Consider the following 20,346-nt stretch of genomic DNA (forward strand, 5'->3'; position numbering starts at 1 on the left):
GGGCTTCGGGAAGAAGACCGACGTTGGTATTATCTTTCAATTAGTAGTAAAACGTTATCGAAACGTTTTTCGCCCAACAACCAACAACCGGATGCCTGCTTCCTGCTGTCTGTCGTCCGCTTTGACGGTTGATAAACGATCGTCCCCTCCGGTTCGCACGCAGTGCACCCCCCGGGGGCTATGGCTGACGCAACAGGACCACTCGGAGCATCCTGTACAAGCCTGAGGTGCGGTTCGGCATCCGTACTAGGACTCGTTGGACTGGACCGGGGCCACAGGTTAGGGAAATCAATCTAACGCTAAAGTGCCCTGATGCGATGCTAATACCGGTTCGGTTCGGGCGGACGATCTCTTCAAGAACGCGAGACCGCTCGAGGGCATAGGTCGATCGATCATGTTCCACGAGAGACGCTCGATTGCGGCGGCTCGATTGGGTTGGTGATTAATTTTTCGCTTCATTAGACGGCTTCCCATGAGCGGGCAAACTTTGGAGGCCGCTCAGACTGTGCAACTCCGCTTTGCGTTTGTGGAGATTCAAAAGTAGTACTCGGGAACCGTGCGGACCAAGTCCTCCTGGATATTCGTCTTGTTTGCCCGGGGACTCTGGGGCATGTTTTTGGCAAATCGCCGGCTCACGTTGAGCTCCCGTTTTTATGATAAATGAAGCTCACACGAAACACGGAGCAAAAACCTGCCTTAAGACTGCCAAAATGTCTGCTCGCATTAGCACTTGTTTATGGGGCCCCCCAACCGGAAGCGAGCATTACGGGGTGGCCGCAAAATCCATCGTAATCCTACGACCTGGGATTGAATTTATCCTTGACTTTTCCGACCGACCGAGCGACTGATTGTGGAGCATTCTTTTCTCCTTTTTTCCTTTGCTTTGCTCACCCTTTACCGGGCCGAGCACAGGATGCTCTCTTGTCTCCCAAAGCCCGAAGTGCCCGAGGCATGGCAAACGGGCCGCGCCCAGACTGTGCCAAGCGAAGCGAGCAGCCCTTCGGGTGCTGGCAAAATGTTGCCTTAAAAGAAAACAGTCATCTTGGGCACGGTTATCGTAAGCTGTCCGCTTCAAAGGCTGCGGCCTTCTCCGGCCACCCGCCCGCCGGATTAGGCTGGGGGAACTGAAGCAGACTGGGTGTGGCGCCGTAAAGAAACGATGGAAAAGTGTTCCAGACAACCGGCCCATTGTTTGCTGAAGGGCACCGAAACACGCTACAGGGTGGCACAGAAACAACAGCTACAGGGGTGGCGAGGGAGGGAGCATGCACACACACAACAATAAATGCTTGGAAACAACCCTCAACACATCCGGACACGGGCACCATTTTATCAACTGGCGCAAGGGGACGTGCTTATTGCAATGACTGTCGGCGAAAACAAACTGCCGCTCACAGGATTCAGTGTAAGCAACCAGGCGCCTCCATGGACGGGTGCATCAACGGCTCTCCAGGGCGTCGAGTTGCAGTCCTCGCCAACCTCGGGTCCACACAGTCGCACTGCGCACGTTCGCCGGAGGAACGCCCGGGGAAGGCATCATTGTGAAATTAGTGTCAAAAGAGATCTACAACATACTGGCATTCTTCGTGTGCTGGCCCGTGCCGTACCGTTCCGTTCAAATATTGTCGTAAAAATGAGATAACATTTAATGGCCGAGACAAGCAGTGGGCCCCGCGCGTCCCCGATCGGCGGTCCAGACATCTCAAGGGGTTCGCAATAACGTTCGGAACTCACTACACAGCGGGGTTCTGGGAAGGGACCTTCGTTGGACATCTGACACCAATGGAATCGGGGCGGAGTGGCAAGCAAAAACCAGAATGGGAAACACACAGACAGCGAGGAGTTCTACAACAAGGTTCATAACAAGGTGACCACAGCCACTGGAAACCAAGCAGGAAGGCGAGGGTTTCTACTACACCGGGAGGGAGCGGAAAGTCGAAAGGTCAGGGCGAATGCTATTGGTTATCTTGCGCCAAACGGGTGCATCAACGGCTCTCCAGGGCGTCGAGTTGCAGTCCTCGCCAACCTCGGGTCCACACAGTCGCACTGCGCACGTTCGCCGGAGGAACGCCCGGGGAAGGCATCATTGTGAAATTAGTGTCAAAAGAGATCTACAACATACTGGCATTCTTCGTGTGCTGGCCCGTGCCGTACCGTTCCGTTCAAATATTGTCGTAAAAATGAGATAACATTTAATGGCCGAGACAAGCAGTGGGCCCCGCGCGTCCCCGATCGGCGGTCCAGACATCTCAAGGGGTTCGCAATAACGTTCGGAACTCACTACACAGCGGGGTTCTGGGAAGGGACCTTCGTTGGACATCTGACACCAATGGAATCGGGGCGGAGTGGCAAGCAAAAACCAGAATGGGAAACACACAGACAGCGAGGAGTTCTACAACAAGGTTCATAACAAGGTGACCACAGCCACTGGAAACCAAGCAGGAAGGCGAGGGTTTCTACTACACCGGGAGGGAGCGGAAAGTCGAAAGGTCAGGGCGAATGCTATTGGTTATCTTGCGCCAACTTTTGGCCGGAGGCAGAATTATGATTGCTCAGTCTTTTAATGTTGGTCGGCCGTGCTCCGGGACCGGGACCTTAAAACCACATTTACATCCCACAGCGGTTGGTGTCCGGGGTGTGGTAAGTACGGCCGGGGATGCCCAGACTGGCAATACCTACCTTGGACCCTCTAACCGAACGGCTTCATCCTCGGCCGGCAACCAGGAACCACCGTACCGCTTGCCGTCACCACCGGGCAGTGTGGCGCTGCTTCCGATAATTAATCCGGTCCCTCCGCTAGTGGGGCCACCACCGCCGCCGCCGGAAGTGACACTGCTGCTGTTCGATAAAAAAGAGGTCGGTTTTCGGCGGAAGTACGAGCTCTCCATGTCGTCATCGTACTGCTGCAGGATGGACTTTGCTATCGGCCCGGTATTAATGTACCTGTGGCAAGGTGAGAAAGCGAAAGCGACAGAGAGAGAGAGAGAGGAAGGCAAAGGTCAGATTACAGAGGCATTTTAACGGGCTTAAAGTGGCCTTTGGTCCGTGTTTGATAAACTTTAACAAAAATGTACCCAAATGATTCAATGTTTCAGTTTCCTATACTTTGGATTCACTACTAATTTAAACATTTTTTGGTTTACACTTTAAGGTTCCCTTCACAAGAGCTGGCTACTCTGGAACTCGGCTGGCAACAACCGTGCGGCGCATAATCCAAACCCCGGCCGTGGTTGTGTTGTCTTGAAACTTTATTAAAAATGTAAACCGAGTCGACGGAGAGCCGATTGTAATGAAATTAGAAATTCCGCAGCCGCATCTCTGCATTCCTCGACCCACTTGTCAAATTATCAACGAACTCTCGTTTCGCCACTTGCCACAAGAGTCCACCTCGCACCGCGTCACCTCGAGCCACGTCGAGGAACTAAATTAAAATTTCACACCCGCAGCTTCATAAACTTTTCCCTCGGCCCTCGGTTCCGGTTCCGGGTGGCGATTCGCAGCACCGTAGCACAGTTTGTAATTTGTGAGCTGCATAATAATCATCCGGCGGACGCCGGGTTTGATTTGAGTCCCTCGTCCGAAGGAAACACCTTGCGGGACGTGACACACGGGGTCGAGGGTTACTGGGGACCACCGCATCGCACTTGAAAACCTTTCAACATCTCTGAAACACTGAGCGGAGGTTCCATTAGCGCCCTCCGATCAGGACCTCCGAAGATCCCGTTCGGTGGAGGTAAGGGAACCTAAACAACACGTGACCCTTACCGAGCGCCCAATGGAGCGAAGAACCACGTACTACCCCCCCGAAAGGGAGGCCCATGAATATGGGATTGGAAAGATTGCCATCCGCGCGGGCTCTCCGGGCGCGGAAGGTGCAAATGGATGACGGGCGCCCTGCCGGCTGGAAAGGTGTAGCCCATTCTTTTATTCTGCCTGCCTGCCTGGCGCCGGCAGAATTATCATAAAAAATATTTTATGTATACTGTCCGCCTTGGTGGCAGGCAAAACGCCACCGAGGGCTTTGAATTTGCCCGGAGTTTTCATCATTTCCATTTCGTTTCCATGCAACGGCCAGGACGCGACGCCAGGACGACCTGGGCTTACGCTTTCGTGACAAATATTTCATCGTTTCGCGGCGGTCGGAGTTGGCTCCGGGTCGGCAGCTCCCGGCAGCTGGCAGTAGAATTGAATTAGCCCGGCCCGGGCAAGATGAGATTACGCTTATGGACACGGTTACGGAGTAACGGCTAAAAAGTAGCATCACATATTTTCCAGTTCGTTGTTTTCCGGTCGGGTGTTGGAAAGCGCACCTTAACCTGCTTGCCACGTTACGCGAAGCGATTTAGAGTGGCCCGGGCCGTTGAATTTTGTCGCAGCGGACTCTGTTTGCACTAATTCAATCGTCACTTTCGGTGGGTTCAAAGCGGAATTTTCATGCAGCTTTATTGCAGCCGACCAGGGGCTATCTAAAAGAAGTTTAGTTCAAGAACACAAAAGATTTTAGGAAATACGAGGAAGAAAAATTTGCTTTAACCAACCAAAAATCAATCAAAAACATTATAATGTACGTCGGCTGACACCTATTCTAACGGCCCGAGGTTGGGGCATACCGCGTGAAGAAAACACACTCGCTGGTGACGCGCGTGTCCAACTTGGTCGATGTTGGCGTCGGCACGTCGTGGGCTGGTTCGAATGTGAACGAGCGTTGAGCGTTCCAGCTGACGGTTGGCGCGGTACCGGAGTCCGCGTCCTCGGTGTGTGTGCATCGATTGCACTCGTCGTCACAAGTCGCTGGAAGATTCTGGGTGCACGTCTCGGCTGGACACTGAAGCTGACCGGGCAGCCATAAGGAAATACTTAGAGTGTTTTGTCTCTACTCATGGTTTTTGGCGGCAGAAAATTAGCTCACGACCACAGTGATAATTACGTAACTCATCATTTTGGCGGTTTGCTATTTTCTGACAGTTTGGGTTTTGGCGTTTGATATTTTCTGATAGTTTTCTGGTTTTGACGTTTGATGTTGTATGACAGTTTCAGAGGTTTTGGCGTTTTGATAATTTGAATAGCTTAGGGGTTTGACGGTTGCTATTTGTTCTGCATCTAATTACACTACCATACATGATTACGCTGTTTAGCATTCATGCTACAACATTATAAAAGATATGTAAATGATAGTTTTGCTGTATTTAGGGATGATTGGATACAAGAGACAAATTTTAGCAAAACTTATTTAGAACAAGCTCAATTTATCTTCGGCGAAAACAAGCTTAGTATCCGCAATGCACACCATTCCGCCCAGACAGTGTAGCCAAATATCCTGGTTTTGTGATGTGGCCTTTCCAATAATCCTCAGGTATTATTTTGGTTCAGATTGGATTGATTAATTTGGCTAACTTTCTTAAATTGAGTGGTATCTTTGCACATACTTCAAGGTTCATGAATAAGATGTTGATAGCCTGAAACCTTGATAGTATCATCCACGAGATACTGCATTACTGCTTCTGGCTTTATTACCGAGCAAAACGAAGGAAATTGGTGTGAAAAACTGAAAACTTCATGCTTACAACTTAACCTAAACTGAAATTGACCCACGGTCACAAATGGCCGCAGATTACACTTCAGTCTAAAAGTCTAAATGTCATTTTATCGCTCAAATTTTGCTCTTAGATCCTCAATATAATATTCAACGCCTCAAAAGAGCCATTCAAAGCGAAGATGTACTCATATTTTCACATATTATTCAAATGTTCAGGAGCTAAGGTTCTTTTCGCCATCCACAGTCGGTTTTGAATGGCTTTTTACAACTCTTTCAGCAAACGCGCACGCAATTATGGGCGACGAGGTGGCGAAAGCACTGCCAGGCGATAATGTTTTACGAAGGGCACATTACGAAGTGGGCGAATCGAAAATCAATGCCTGGCTCTGGCGCGAAACATAAATTACTGTCATCCGGTGCGCAAATCACTGCCGAGCGAGGGCTGAGCGCCCAAAAACCCCCACTCGGGTGGCTGGGCGAAAAACAGCATCATCACCTGACCCACTTTCTTTGCACCATTCTTTTTTTTCCGCTTTGTAAATCGACCGGCATCAGGATCGGCACCGTGGCACGTCGGAACACACGCACACATTTTGTGTGCCACAACACAATCAACAGATCGGCAGGTTTCGTCGGTCGGTGTCCGTGACTATGGTGGCCCCGTGGCGGACGTGTCCTTGCGATGACGACGCGCAAATGGACACGACACGCATGCACCTCCCCTGCTGGATTCGCTGGAAGCCACCGTTTGGCAGTGCAAACAGCAGCAGCCCGTTTGTCGGTTGATCGAGTCGAGCTCAAGGCGAGGCATCACCGGAACAACGGCCACCCATCGACCCACGCGCCCACTGCAGGATGATGCTGTTGCTACGCTGCTGCTGCTGAATTATTTCTTATCGAACCTTCACCAACGATGTGGCGCGATGTGTGTTCCGGACCATCGGACCTGAACGGCCGCCGTGTGGCCGAGAGTCCAGTGGTCGGTGGTCAGCCGTGGTGGTCCGTGAGCCAACGGTCCGTGAGACAATGTGGCTACCGTCGGGCACATTCCGCTCGATTTTATCACTCGAATAATGGTTAGCGAAAGAACTCAACGATTGTCCGGGCGTCCTGGGGCGCGCGAACGACACAACAGGTCCGTGCCAACAGGGCCGGTGTACGCTGCTAAATCCGTGGTCAATCCGTGGCGGGCCGGTGGCGATGGGACGGAATTTGGTGGCGCAATCTATGATTTCAGCAGCTTCCAGCGTACCGTATCGAACTTCAATTTATCTTCTGCGATGGACCCGCCAGGGCTTCCCCTTGGTCAGGGCCCTCTAAGTGCACTTTTCCTTCCGAGCATATCGCCCGTCCGCTCGCAGGCCATCCGTTCGACTGGCTGTTGGCCTTGGCGAAGGCACTATTAATAGCGCGCCGCAAAGATGGCTCCGTTGCCGGGTGCTGACTTGTAATGGATTGGCACTCCTTCAGCCAGCAAGTCAGCCACCGCCACGATGACGGCCACGTGCAGTGAGAGTGCATAATTTAAACGGTAATGAATAAAAATGACCCACCGACTTACGCGACTTCAGGCATGGCTCTTGCCCCGAGACGGTTTCCCGTGAACCCCGTGTTTTGCCGTTTGCCGGGGCCACGGTTAAAGCTTGAGTTGGTCGCGGAAATAAATAAAATTAAAGCACACTGGGGCACAACTCACCTCGGGTACCGCTGGATCGGGGCGTAGTCGGCGAGGTTCTCGTCGGAAGGCGCCCGCCGCCCGACGCAAACTCCCAGAAACGACTGCGGGGCATTGCGGCCGGACCAGCAACCGAAGAACCGTTCCCGGCGCGGTTGCTCTATCGAGTTGAGCTGGCGATCCGTCAGGCAGTACTGCAAAGAAGGAAGGAAGGATTCGGCGGGAATGTCAATATAGGTCGCGCCCCGCGTAAAAGTAGTAAAACCGTCGGGGGGGTTCCCGGAGTCGATGCGATCTGTGTGCTCAGTGACCATATGGGGTGACGGGGGTTTACATTGGCGCATTCGAATAATGGCGCAGGAATTCTCGAAAATCGCCTTCGATTTCGCGACACCGAGAAAGCGTATTATTATCAAAACTGTTGACATTTTCCATTTGGCGGCTTCCGCCGCGGCTTGATTTGTTTGCCCTCGGGGAGCGGTTTTCCGGTCCGTACGGCCGATCGGGTCGGGTATTCCGCGTGGAAGCACCGAAAATTCAATCAACGCTATCATAGTTGCGCCGCGCGGTTCCGTGAATTTTCCTCCAACTTTGCTTTGGGGCACCCAACAGTTCCCCGTTCGGCTTGGGGCTGCAGGGATCACATTTCGCCGGAGCCGATCGCAACGAACGCGTCAGCGAATCAGCGTCAATAGAATTTCAAATCGGTACATAAATTTGTGGATGGAAATTTTTCAATTCAATATTACATTCCTGGGCGGTCGGGACGGGACAACAAACAACAACACACGCTGTCAGCATTCGAGGCACCCGGCAAAGCCCGCCATCACTTAAATATGCATAAGCTCTTGGCAAAACGCTAGCAAATGCGATGTTTCGAGAAGGATTTGGCGTCTTCATTTCGTGTCTTGACGAGCCCAGCCCGATGGTGCTCGTTTAATTTGTGCTTCGAATTGGTAAGCAGCCGAAAATTAATGGAAAATGAAAAATAAATGAGCCTTTCGGGAGGTTCATGCCAAGAGAAAACTTGCCGTAGAACATTTCCCTCGGTATTCAATCAAAACCGCGCGGACGGTTTGAATATTTAACGCGGACGCTGCACACAACCTGCTGGCTCTTGTTTTTGGGCAAATGAATAAATCATCTTCCCCCGGAATCTGTCACTCCGGCTGACGACGGTTCGGGTGGAGCAGTACGTACGGGCACATATGTGTGTCTCGTAATTTAGTGTTCCAATGCCACAGACACCTTCCTTCAGGGACACCTTCCTCTTGCAAAACTTTGGCTCTCAAGTTGCCGATTCAAACATTACTACGGGCAATCTACTCAGCTCTGACTCAACGTGACACAACATGACGGCCAACTTGGATCAAACATCACACCGCCAGGAGCGCGAGGTCCGCGAACAGCGGCTCATCAATCACGGTCGCGTAGCGACTGAGATATGATCGCGGGCGAAGATCCTGCCAATCACTCAGGCCGTGGCCGTGTTCCCCGTAATCTTCGCAAATCTCCCGGCAATCAGGCCGATCGTCTGATTAATGGGCGCGTAAGTGGTGGCCCGAAAGGGCGCTATTAATTGCCCAGGACGAAACGCGCTCCGTGGTGAGAAGGAAAAAGTTTTCGTCGCCCGATCGGTTGTTGCGGACCGACTTTGCTACGACCATTGGCTGCCGCTCAATTGAATGGAGCCCGCAGGCGCTTAGTGGCGGCTTTTCCGGTTTTAGTGTTCCACTTCAAAGTTGCTCTCGAGGTGCCGGAAGTGGTAGTGGCCAACAACGTTTGCCCAACGTTGTTTGTGTTTTCTCAATCAATTACGTTTTGACATGAGTTCCCGTCGGTACTTCGGCCTTTCTGTCGCCCGATCTTAGGGGGAGGAAAAGTTGCCCTGTGCCGAGCCACCCTGTGTTGTTGGGCATAATTGCACGCTAATGGATGCCACCGCCGTACGCTGCGGGCTTAGGGTTCCGCATTTCGCACTCCAACTTTGCAATCTAATTAAAGTCTCTCGTCACCGACCGGTGGTGTGACCCCGGCGAAGGTCCTTTCGGCGGTGTCCACACGAACACGAAGGACACGGCGCTGTCTACGCTGGGCTGCGACCACTGGCCAGGAATGAATACTAATGAAATGGTTCCCCGAGGAGAGCGGTGCAGGCCAATGCTCCAGCCCCGGGAAAGCGATCGAAGCAAGCGCTAATTCGTGTGAAGACCCCCAACGGGAAGCGCGAAAAGGTTGTAATGGAATCGGCCCTCGGCAGGCCTACTTGAGCGGCAGATGGTGTGGAAGGGCCGACAAATCCCCCCCCCCCCCCTGCTGGGTATTGGAAAAGTCAATCAACGGGCCTTCGGGCGAGCCCCGGATTCGATGCGGAAATGGAACGGAATAGGAACTTTTGCGGAAAAGTTTTCGTCAACTTTCCAACTCACCTGCTCCCGGATGTCTCCCTTCGAGTAGACCGGGGCCCGCGAGCACGGGCTCGTCTCATAAGGCCGTCCCTTCTTGCGGCCCATATTTTCATCTTCGGAGTCGTAGCTTCGTGCGGCTAAATGTACTTTCGACTGAAATGGAGGGACGGATGAGAAAGTTAGTGATAGGGCCGCGGCGTTCCAAAATCGGCGATCGACGCGGAAAACTCGGTCCCTTACCTGTGACGATGTGTCGATGTTCCCTAGCGAGGCCGCGTGGTGAAGGCCTGCAATGGTGCGAAAGAAAAACATGGCCGCATCATTAGAATAGAGGGTGACAGAGCGATGCAATGAAATGCGCAATCAAACGGTGACAACGGACACTTCGGTGGTTGGCCGATGGTTGCTTTGTGAAATCAGTGCCGTGGCATTGGGCGCACCTACATTACATCTCCCACAGAGTCGGACTCGCAGCAGGCGTTGGTGAACCGAACCGAAGGTGATTTCGTATCCCTTCGTATCCGAATCCCCGATGCGGGCTTACTAGAGAACGACACGGCACACAGCATAGAATCTCAGCATATTGCGGACGGGCCATTAGGGATGTTCGAAGCCGTAGCGAAAATAATACACGAGGTCTTACGACATCTGCAGCCCAATTGGGCCATTTGTTTCGTACTATAAATACATGTTTTTGTCCTCTCCACACGCCACCAGGTTTGCATGTTTTGCTGCCGCACCTCGCACACACACACTCGCTAGGTTGACGGGATTTCCGGAGGCTTCATCCCAACGTCGTTCGGATTCACCCGGTAATCCCCGTACAGTGAGATAATGGCGAACGGAACACGGCGCAGGTGAGAAGGCTCTGTTTGTGTGTGTGTACGATACGAACGACAGCATAAGATCTAGGGGCCCCACGATGTCGTACGCTGCGACGTGAACGGCGATTGGCGATGTTTTTATTTATTGCAAAGTGGCACTAAAAGCGAACGCACTCTTCCATATTTTATCGAACACAAGTGCGTGAGGTGCGTGAGGGACAAAAGGGACGGAAGTCGGTGAGCGTCTGCGACATCTAATGTCTGCGAGCGTCGCACGGAGTGCGCTGCGAAATCCAATAACGGCCGTGTAACGGAACGAGTCCGCTTTAAGCCCGTACAGCCTGCTACGATGTGCCACTTCAAGCATCTTGACGATAATTTTCTGTTTGTTTCCCCTCCCGGGGTGGGGAAGAAGGCGGGTCAAACAAAGGTCAACAGAGAGCCAGAGCCAGATCGGCGCGCCTTGTCGTTCAACTCCGGATAATGTCCGTGAAGTTTACCCGTGAAAAGGGCCCGGGAAACCGGCACGTACCGCTCGTAATCGGGAGCGCCCCCCGGGGGGCCAGCACGGGACGCATTACGTATGGAGAAGGGCCAATTTTCTCCATCGCTCATCACCTTGTCGGTTGCGCGCGTGCAAACGTGGAGTAGACGCCAAGCCAAGCCGAGCCACCAGCAGCCGGATCGGGAACCGATTGGAATGTGGTATTGAGATGGCAGGGAAAAAGAAAGTCGGGGCCCCAGGAGGAAACCGAACGGAAAAAAGCGCACCGCGACCGGAAGGTGCGTGGCCGGAAAATGCGATTATTCTCCTAATCGCTCTCCTACGCACGGCTTTACGGGGATGTTCCGTGCGATTACACCACGACCCGCTGGAGTTGACTGCAACCCGGAAACCTGGCTCCGTCTGAGACCGAAGCTGGACGCGAAGGTGGTGCTGGAAGGACCCCCTCTCCGATGGGTGTTATTAGCAAAGTTTGGCGATCAATAGTAATCGACTGACGCGGCCTAAGTCTCACTCTGCGGATTGGCGCACTCTTCATCTATGCTTGAGGTGGCGTTTAATTATTTACCCGTAAGTTGACCCACGAAGGTGATAATTATTTTCTGAACCGATAATATTGGTTAGTGGGTTAATTTTCCAACCCACAACGTAGCTGTGTAGATGGCTCAGTAACGAGCAATTAAACTCTTGGGCCACCAACATACTAATTCCTGGGGAATAGAAAAGTTCCCATTCCCGTTTCAACCACCGTCAACCTAGACCAGCAGGAAGTATAATTCAATTTACGGACACCGGCGGATATTGGTTCCCGATTCCGATCACTCAACTCCCTTATCGCTACCACTCAAGGACGACAATGGAGTCGGTTGTAGAGGGAAAAACGAAAACCGGTGGAAATTCCATTCCCATCGGGACAGAAAAACATCGCTGGCCGGATGTCGCTGGTCAAGAAGGACCCGCGACGTGGAAGTACTTTGCGGGTTGCGGGTTTCCTTTCTTTTCCATTTTCTTCCATCCATTTTTCATCGCCGCCAGCATTTTCCAGCAGCCTGATCAAAGTGTTTTTCTTTTTGTTATAGAAATCGCACTGATTCGCGCCATTCACTCGGCTCTCGGTAATGGAAAGAAAACTTCCTCCGGTGCTCCTGGAACGGTACGGCGTATTCCTGCAGAGCCAATACTCTTCACACGCGCGTGTAAGATGCTGTCGGTGGTAATGAAAAATCGATACGCCCGCCACAATGGTGTGTGCTTCGCGTGCCACGGTGGTAAACTTTCTTCATCAACCGCCGGTAGCGGTAATCCTTTCTTGCTGCCATTCGTTGCAGCCCTACCGGATTCGCAGAACGCTTTAAGCGAACCGGAGGGGGCCGCGACTCGGACGGAGCCCGATGAACAGATGAAAGGAGCTCCGATACTCGACACTAACGTACCTCTCGAGCCGCCGAGCGCCGGAAGTGCAAACTACTTTGACGATACTTTCATCAAGTCCGGGCCCGTCCGTCCGTCCGGGTGCCCCGGAAAGCGATCGATCATTCGCAAAAATGGAAAAGAGGATGGCAGCATTTGTAAGACTTCCCCGGTGGGAGATTGAGAAATAGTTTCCGGATTAGCATTCTTCGGTGGCACCGATTACGTTGGCGGGTTCTGCCAAGGAGCTTGCCTCTCCTGGCTGAGGGCCACTTTAGGGGGCTCACCTCGCGCGCCGGGCTACCGGAAGACGCTTAATTGTGAACCGGTTTACGAAAGTTGATTTGGCGAACGATCGGTTGAAGGTAGCTTCCGGTCACCGTACGACCCGGGCCCAGCTTGCCGTCGGTCCATCGCTGAGAAGGATTTCCTCATCTCCGCGCGACGTGGCGTGGCAGACGCAAAACTTCATTGAACTATGATCCTGGAAGAACCTGCGCCAGCCCTGCGTCTCGGCTACGTGTCGGATGTTGTGTAGGCTCACCAACGGTGCCCTTGAAAACGCCGGCCGAAGACGCCGGCAACACTTACAGTTTCTGCGATGCTCGTCCTTTCGTGCGCTTGGTCCCGATTAAGCTCGGAGTGCATCGAAGCCGGTTCGAAGTGAACAAAGTGGGATTTTCTTGGAAAGTGAAGCCCTCGTCGATGCCACAAAGTTAGACAAAATTCCGTACAATTTACGCCGCTTTTATGTTGCAAATCCGTTCTCGGGAAAGTCCGTGTTGCATGAGCGCACCCCAAGGCGTATCCCGGGGCGGTGAATGGATTCAAAATTGAATCCATAATTTACGCCGGCTCCGAACGGTGCCAGCCGGAACGGAACGCAAATACATGCGCTTGCGAATTATTGCGGTTGTTCGGCCGCATGGTGCACCGTGCCGGAGGCACTTCGCGCCCTTCGTGCAACATGCAATTATCGCAACCGGCTGGCGCTGCATTTGCATGTTAACAGCGTTGTTACTGTGTCGTTACCGGGCCCGGGAACGTGCAAATTTGGCGTCACCATGGGCGCTGAGCGATAATGAACGTGAAGTAATGTCGCTGGAAAGTATATTCGAGCAGCTCGATTTTCTCGCATCCAACATTAGACTTTACGGTGGCCGCGTTATCGGGCATCGGGCTTTGTGATGATTAATTTAGTTTACATGTTCACACAAAGTTGATTAAAAGTTGATGATCTATTGGCGCACAAGCGAGTGTTTAACAGTGCATCGATTCCAGAGAGCGAAAAAAAGGCTTTCGGCCCAGAGTTCGCAAAAGTTTAATTGAATGCTGCACTAGCGCGCGAATCACGCGCCACGAATCGGTGGCTCTATTTGTGCTTCTCATCTGGGCAGGTTAATTTACGGCTAAAGTAAAGCAAACCAAGCCCAATCGCACGCCCAAGGCCGATCGGAAACGACCCTGCCCCCGTGGATTGCAAACAACGTGCCCGCCAGAAGGTGGCGGCTCGCGCCATTCGCGCCAACATAACTCCGGTCCTTTCCATCCCACCGGTGCCATCATTACAGGCGTGCTGCTCCGGAGCTGCGCCTGATCCGGAAATTGAAGCCCCGCATAGGAGGGAGGCGGCGCTTGGGTTGAGGCACGTGATGCCGAAACTCAAACATGCGCCGCATGGCCGGTAGGTGGGCGACTTCCTGAAGCGACGCATTTCGCGAACCGAGTCGGTGTGACATGACAGGTGCACCGGAAGCAGGCAGGCGGGAGCGGCTCTCGTTGTGTGTCGTACGTGTGTTTGTGGCCAAATCCGGGCCAAATAACGCCTCCCGGGGAGGCCACCAGCAACAGCACCGTAATATGCTGGTGCATTGCCACACATCTAATAAAATCGGTGGCCGTGTGGCTCCGATGACGGCGGTGCCAGTTATTGCATCGCTTTCGGAAGCATCCTAACGTAGCCCCCCCGGGGATCCCGAATGGTACTGAGTGGCACCCGAAATTGGACTCCACTGGCTGGATGTAGAAGCTTTATTAAATGTTGGAAAATGATGATTCTTCATCATTTTACTTGCGTCCGTGTTGTGGGGCAGCATATGAAAATGGTCAACAATGCAGGGATTGCTGATTTATGGAAGCATTTATTGCGGCAGGAACCCTGGTTTTCGGTTCAGACGTTGGATGGTTCCTTTTGCATTTCCTAATCAACTAAGCGGCAGAATTTAATCAAACTTAACAGCAACCATATCGGGATCTTTTTTCAGAGCTGCTTGTTCCGACCAACTCACATCAGTTCACACGCCACTTACTGAACGCCACCCAACGGGGATTTCCATTCCCCGGCTTGGCAGTAATCCTGTGGTGAACGAAACCTGATGGAGAGTAAATTGAATTTTAAAAACTATTGATTTGCTTCCGACAAGTAATGGGCAGGATTTTGGCTCCCCAAAACCCGTCCCGGACCTCGGTGCCGATCTGTTTCAAGGTTTAACCATCCGGGTGCAACCGTAAATCCGGCACCGAACTCAGTTGGGAGACAGTTAGGAAACTCGGTCTCTCTTTCTGTGGTCCTTTTTGCTCCAAGCTGGTCGGGTTCGGTGTGCCGGTTGTGTGCGGTAGAAAACATTTTATGTTTCTTACCGCCCCGGCCTGAAGTAGCGAAACCTGCCGGTGGTGGCCTCCCGGGCAATGGTTGCAATATGTTACCTTCGCTTATTCGTTTGCAGATTCGGAATACCCCGGCAGTGGCAAAGGATTCAAGGATTGTGCCGTACGTCGGAGCATAACATCTGCAGCCGCGCCCGAACACAAATCGGACCGGCGAGAAGGCAAACGAACCGTAGCACCGTTCTTGGGCGCGTTCTGAATCGTAAAAGTACATTGTGATTGAAAATGCAACATCTCTTCTCGTTATGGCGCAGCAGGAAACGCAACCCAGGGTTTATCCTTTTTTTTGTAACTGGAAATTGAATCGGTTTTCAAGCGCCCTCCATACACTTTACGGGTACGAATAGTTAAAAACGTTTGCAACAGTCATTCTTCGTTCACTTCGACGAGAAAACTAACTCCGTCGGATTTACTTACCCCCCGGCCGGTACCTTTAGTGCCTTTTCGTAACAAGTGGTCGCTCTCACTCGAACGATTCCCATTCCCATTTCATGTCATCCGTCAAGCGGTCCTTGAATGTTGTTGCAGTCATTCATTGCGCTCGATTTAGTCCACTCCGGACCGGCTGAGCCGTCGTTATCGAAATTCTCGTTTTCATGACCAGCCATAAATTATGGCCGACGGTCTTGACCGACTGCACCACATTTGCAGTCGTCGCCCTAACGCACACACCACAGAATCCACAGATCAAACACAAAGTGTGCCAGCCAGGATCTGGAAAGCTGTGGCCGTGCCGAGTCAGCGAAAGGTTGGCACCGTTTTCGCCGTTCTTTGTCTCGACCGTCGAACACTTTATGGCTGTAACGAAGTGCTTATTAGCTTGGCCTGCAGTCCGTATGACGCGCTGCGCTCGGGACGAGAGCGAGCTCGGGAAAGCGATTGCCAAGAAGTGCTTTCAATGCAAGTCATCCCCTAGTGGCTGGTGCTTCTCCGTTGGCTCCGTGACCCAGTCTGGCGGTAATCATATTTGAATTGCAATCCAAGAGTCTTCCAAGTGAAAGATGATGAACTGTGAGAGAGGATGTCTGACTGCCACACGCGTCACGAGTCGGGACGTCGGGCGTCACACTTTTGACTTCTACAAACGGAATGAATGTTTCGGAAAAGAAATGCGAAGCCCGTGGAGGGTGATTGCATTTTGCTGAAGTAGCCACTTGTGCTAATGACTCTCTGTTAGTGTTGCAGCTTCCAAGAAGCTGGTGCACAAATACTCAAATATTCTTGTTTTCGGAAGCTTTTGCTCGGGGGCTAGAATATAGATTAGTTCACTACGGAGCGTCTACAGTCGGAAAGGTACACATCAGAATGGTTTCGATGTCTAACATTTCATTGGGGCAACCATTTTACAGATGTGTTGCTTGAAATTACCACAAAGTTGCAAGGTTTCCACACTCGAGAAGCACAACAAACACTACGCAGATACTCTGTAGCTACGTAAGTTTCGTCCTCGATCTAGTCCCGCCAGCATGGAGCATGGCACCGGGGAATAAACAGTTGCGTCCTTTGTTGCGGTTCCGACCGCTGCAGCCAGTGAGCGTGAACATAAAATGCATCTGGTGCTGTGGTGAAGTTTGCCACGGTGAAGGATCTTTGTAAAACAATAACGAACGAACCACAACATGTGCGGCGAGGATATTGGATATTTGTTTCGTGTTTCAGAAATGTACAAAATGGTTGACGAGAATGTGTTGATGTGGACGAAAGGAACTGAAGCTTGTTGTGTTTCGTAAAGAGGACTTACCAACCTTGCAAGATGACTGACAGTATCGGAAAGGAGATGATGAAATTGAATTAAATAGCTCTTTAAGATGCATACGTAATCGGGACTTCAAAACTTTCCGTCTCCTCGTCGGTTGTCATCGATTAATGTTCTCGAATCGTTTTAATTGGTTCTTAAGGTAAGGCCCCGCAATCAACCACAAGCCCCCGGAGACATCAATAATGCAGCGCCCGTGGGTCACGCTTGCAGATTTGCCGTACCGTGTCGCGTTGGCGGCAAAATACCCATCAAGTCCTGATCGTCGTCTTGGTGGAGGCGCCTGGTGGCCCATCGGCTGCAACGGAGCATGACCGTCGCGCGCCTTCCACGCTGCCCAACGCGTTCGGGGAACTGAAAAACGGGCAACGGGAATACACGGGGCGTCGGGAAGTGTCGTTGAACGTCTGCGAACCACGCTTTCGGTGGAAACACGTAAATAGCCTCGTGTTGGCTCCCCATGGGGTAGCCAAGTTTACGTCTCGTTTCCTGCGCGACCCTCGACTGCCAGCTACCAGCCACCGCCCGACGTCGGCGTATGATGGCCGCCACCGGCCACCGCCACCCGTGCCGCCACGCTGCCTGTTGGCCTGCGCTATTGAGCGTAATCCTTTAATGTTTGCTTTCGGTCCTTTGGCATGCAATATTTAAGCAGACACCGTGTTGAGTGAAAAGATGCTCCAGAGACGACGACGAGATTGTTTGCCTTTGCAAAGGAAGCGAAATGAAGCAAATTTTCACATGGGATGTTTTCATCCGAGAGTTTTCTTTTTTTTTGGGTTGCCACCTGAAAGCGGAAACCCTTCCATGTGGCCACTCTCTCTCGCTCTTTTCTAATTCTCTCTTTCTCTCTCCACTAGCCAGCTGGAGCCGGGTCCGCATATTAATTCTTGTGAGATTAACACAAAAGATAGAAGAGTGGCACACTCGAGAAGGGGCCGGGCCCGGAGCCGATTGTTTGACGATATGCTCACTGAGCCGTTGCCGGATAGGTTCAGCGTATTGTAACGTTTTCTGCATATTAATGATTATCTGCGAGAGTACGAGACACGTTCCGACGGACGCCGTCCCCCGTGATCCGGGGACCGAGATTCCCGGAGACTATCGTTACGATAAATGGCGGAAGGACTTTCGAATTCGTTGCGGAAAGATGCTTGTCGACGAAATTGCCACCACCAAACCCGCACCGTGATGGGTTTTAAAGCTTTTAATCTGCCGTGAACCTGCCGTGATCACAGGCGTACCGGAGGGACGACACGACGACAAAAGCTGTTTCCGTATTCAGAACCCCGAGTCTGGTGAAAATTTGACACAATCTCGTCCCGTGTCCCGTGTGCTTCTTATCTCTATCTCGCAAGCGAGCGCCAAAGATTAAATTAAACCAAATTAGGCAATAATTACGGCAGAGCGATAACGTCGAGATACTAACTAGAAAGTGTAGCTGTTGCTGCTGCTGCTGCTGTTGCTGTTGCTGATGATTGAGACTAGTTCTTGATCGGTGCTAGAAGAGTTCATCAAAAAACTAAATAGAGCTAATTGAATAGCCCGCCTCGCCTGCCACGGTAGGGTTCTTTCGCTTGTGTCAAGCACATCGAGAGTGCTCGAGTTGAAGCACTCTAAACCGACGAATGGCGAATGGCCAAACGGGATGATTGCACTTAAATAGGCCAATATAGTAGTCATCCGAGAGTCCGGGCAGAGGAAACATAAATTACTTTTCAATTTACCAGTCAGATTCAGACATTCCGGTTAGCTAAATGTCGTTTCAGTAGACGCTTTCGGTTGTGGCAAGTGGGTCAAGATGGTTGCTTTAAAGGTCATTTGCACGTCCTACGTTTATGGGCCCGTTTCGGAGCCGCCATCTTACGGAATCTCGGCAAACCCTGCGCTATCAAATCCTTTAGCCCATTGGATAGACAATTTCACGCTTTTGTTTGGTGTAATTTGGTTGGAAACTGATGGGCTAGATTGGGTTTTAACGAGGAGAAGAAAATAAACCTTTACGATCCATATAGTGGACAACGCGTTTACGTTCAGCCCGCATCGCCTCTGTTCTTCTCCACCGCTTCAATCTGATGGAACACAAATAAAATAACTTAATTCACCACGGACTCTGGGGCTCCCTCGCGGCCCCGGGACGGCTGCTGCAGCCATAACAATTCTCAATCATTGCCAATCAGTACGCTCTGATTGATGGAAAAATTTAATTTATAAAACTATTAAATCCTGGCCGTCGGGGCACAAGGGCAACATCACCCAGGGGTGTATAGTGCGGTGCGGTAATAGAGAAAATATTAAATTACTTTAAAGGCCTCGGCAATCGTTGAGCCCCCGGGCGCCAAGGCCAAATGGTTCGACCGATCAAAGGCAGCTTCTCCGAAGGGGGGGCCGAAGGCGACCTATTTCGGTTCAATATTTTTGATTTTTGCACGCACTGATTGAGCAGATAAGGGAAAACCAATTTCCGTCGTCGGTCGTGAATGAATGGAAAAACCAAAAACGAAATTATATCACAGACACCATTTAAATCGGAAACGTGCCCGGAATTTCGACTCATCGGTGACGTCTGACGCCGTTGGGTCGCTCCCTGCACAATGAAACCTTACTCAAGCCACGTCGTTCGATGGGGTCCCTTGCTTCATTGCTTTAGTGAACCGTTGCGAGACAATTCTGTTGACAGCAATTGCCAGTATGGCTTAGCTTCGTATCAGGAATGTATTCACTTTTTTAAGATACCAAAGGAAAATGTAAAAAAAATTTCATTATTAGAAAATCATACCACGGACGCACGGAACACGAACCAAGCGAAGTGAAACGGAAGCTACCCTCATCAATCGCCAGCCAGGGACCAGAGTTCACCCGAGCGGGTGTCCCTGACAAGGGAGCTTTATTGTCGGTTAATTATTGTTATTACCCAGGCCCCTCGATGGGGGCCCGGTCCGGCTGGCTGGCCGTTGAGAAGCGAGTCGGAGAAGCTCAGTTTCAACGGGTGTTAGGTTTCGGTGATGCGGGATCATCACGAGGCGAGGCGTTACTCGAGGCGAGCGGCAATTAAATGGCCTACCGAGCGCCGGAGCATGTGAGCCAGACGACGCCGTCCTGGTCGTGGTTTCCGCCTAATTTAGTAACTTATAATCCCATCGTCTTCGCCGTGCCGGTGGGTCGAGATTTTTTCCTTGCCCGCCTCAGCGAGCAATCACCGGGGCGTTAATTTGTATGCCAACCACATCCGTGTTTGCCACAGTGCTGGCAAAAAGTGTTTTACGCAAGGTATTCCGCACGGGTCGGGAATTCAGGGAAGAAATTATTCGATCCAGCCAGACCAGGATGCGAACCCAATGATGGTGGCGTCACGCCACTTGAACCCGAGGGGACCGACGATGAAGGCGTATCCCACCGCCGCCGTACTCCCGAATGGAAGGATCCCGGGAATGAACACATCAACCGGGAGGCACTTTATGTAAATTCACAAACTAAATCGCAAACAACCCCCCAGAGAGACGGAGAGAGTGGAAGGATAGCACAAGTTAAAACGTTCTGATAGCATCTTTCAGCGAAGCGAACG

At 51.7% G+C, this 20,346-nt stretch overlaps 1 protein-coding gene across 1 annotated transcript in view; it reads right to left on the reverse strand.

Moving 5' to 3' along the window:
* LOC128271190 (uncharacterized) overlaps positions 1-20,346 on the reverse strand; it is a 63,876-nt gene that overhangs the window by 22,281 nt on the left and 21,249 nt on the right. The window contains exons 4-8 of the mRNA XM_053008632.1: positions 18,183-18,282; positions 9,860-9,906; positions 9,641-9,772; positions 7,233-7,405; positions 2,680-2,943 (exon numbers count right to left, since the gene is read on the reverse strand). Of these exons, the coding sequence (XP_052864592.1) occupies positions 2,680-2,943; positions 7,233-7,405; positions 9,641-9,772; positions 9,860-9,906; positions 18,183-18,282 (716 nt within the window). The remainder of the gene's footprint in view (positions 1-2,679; positions 2,944-7,232; positions 7,406-9,640; positions 9,773-9,859; positions 9,907-18,182; positions 18,283-20,346) is intronic.

The sequence above is a fragment of the Anopheles cruzii genome, chromosome 3 (genome assembly GCF_943734635.1).
Source record: "Anopheles cruzii chromosome 3, idAnoCruzAS_RS32_06, whole genome shotgun sequence".
Taxonomy (NCBI): Eukaryota; Metazoa; Arthropoda; class Insecta; order Diptera; family Culicidae; genus Anopheles; species Anopheles cruzii.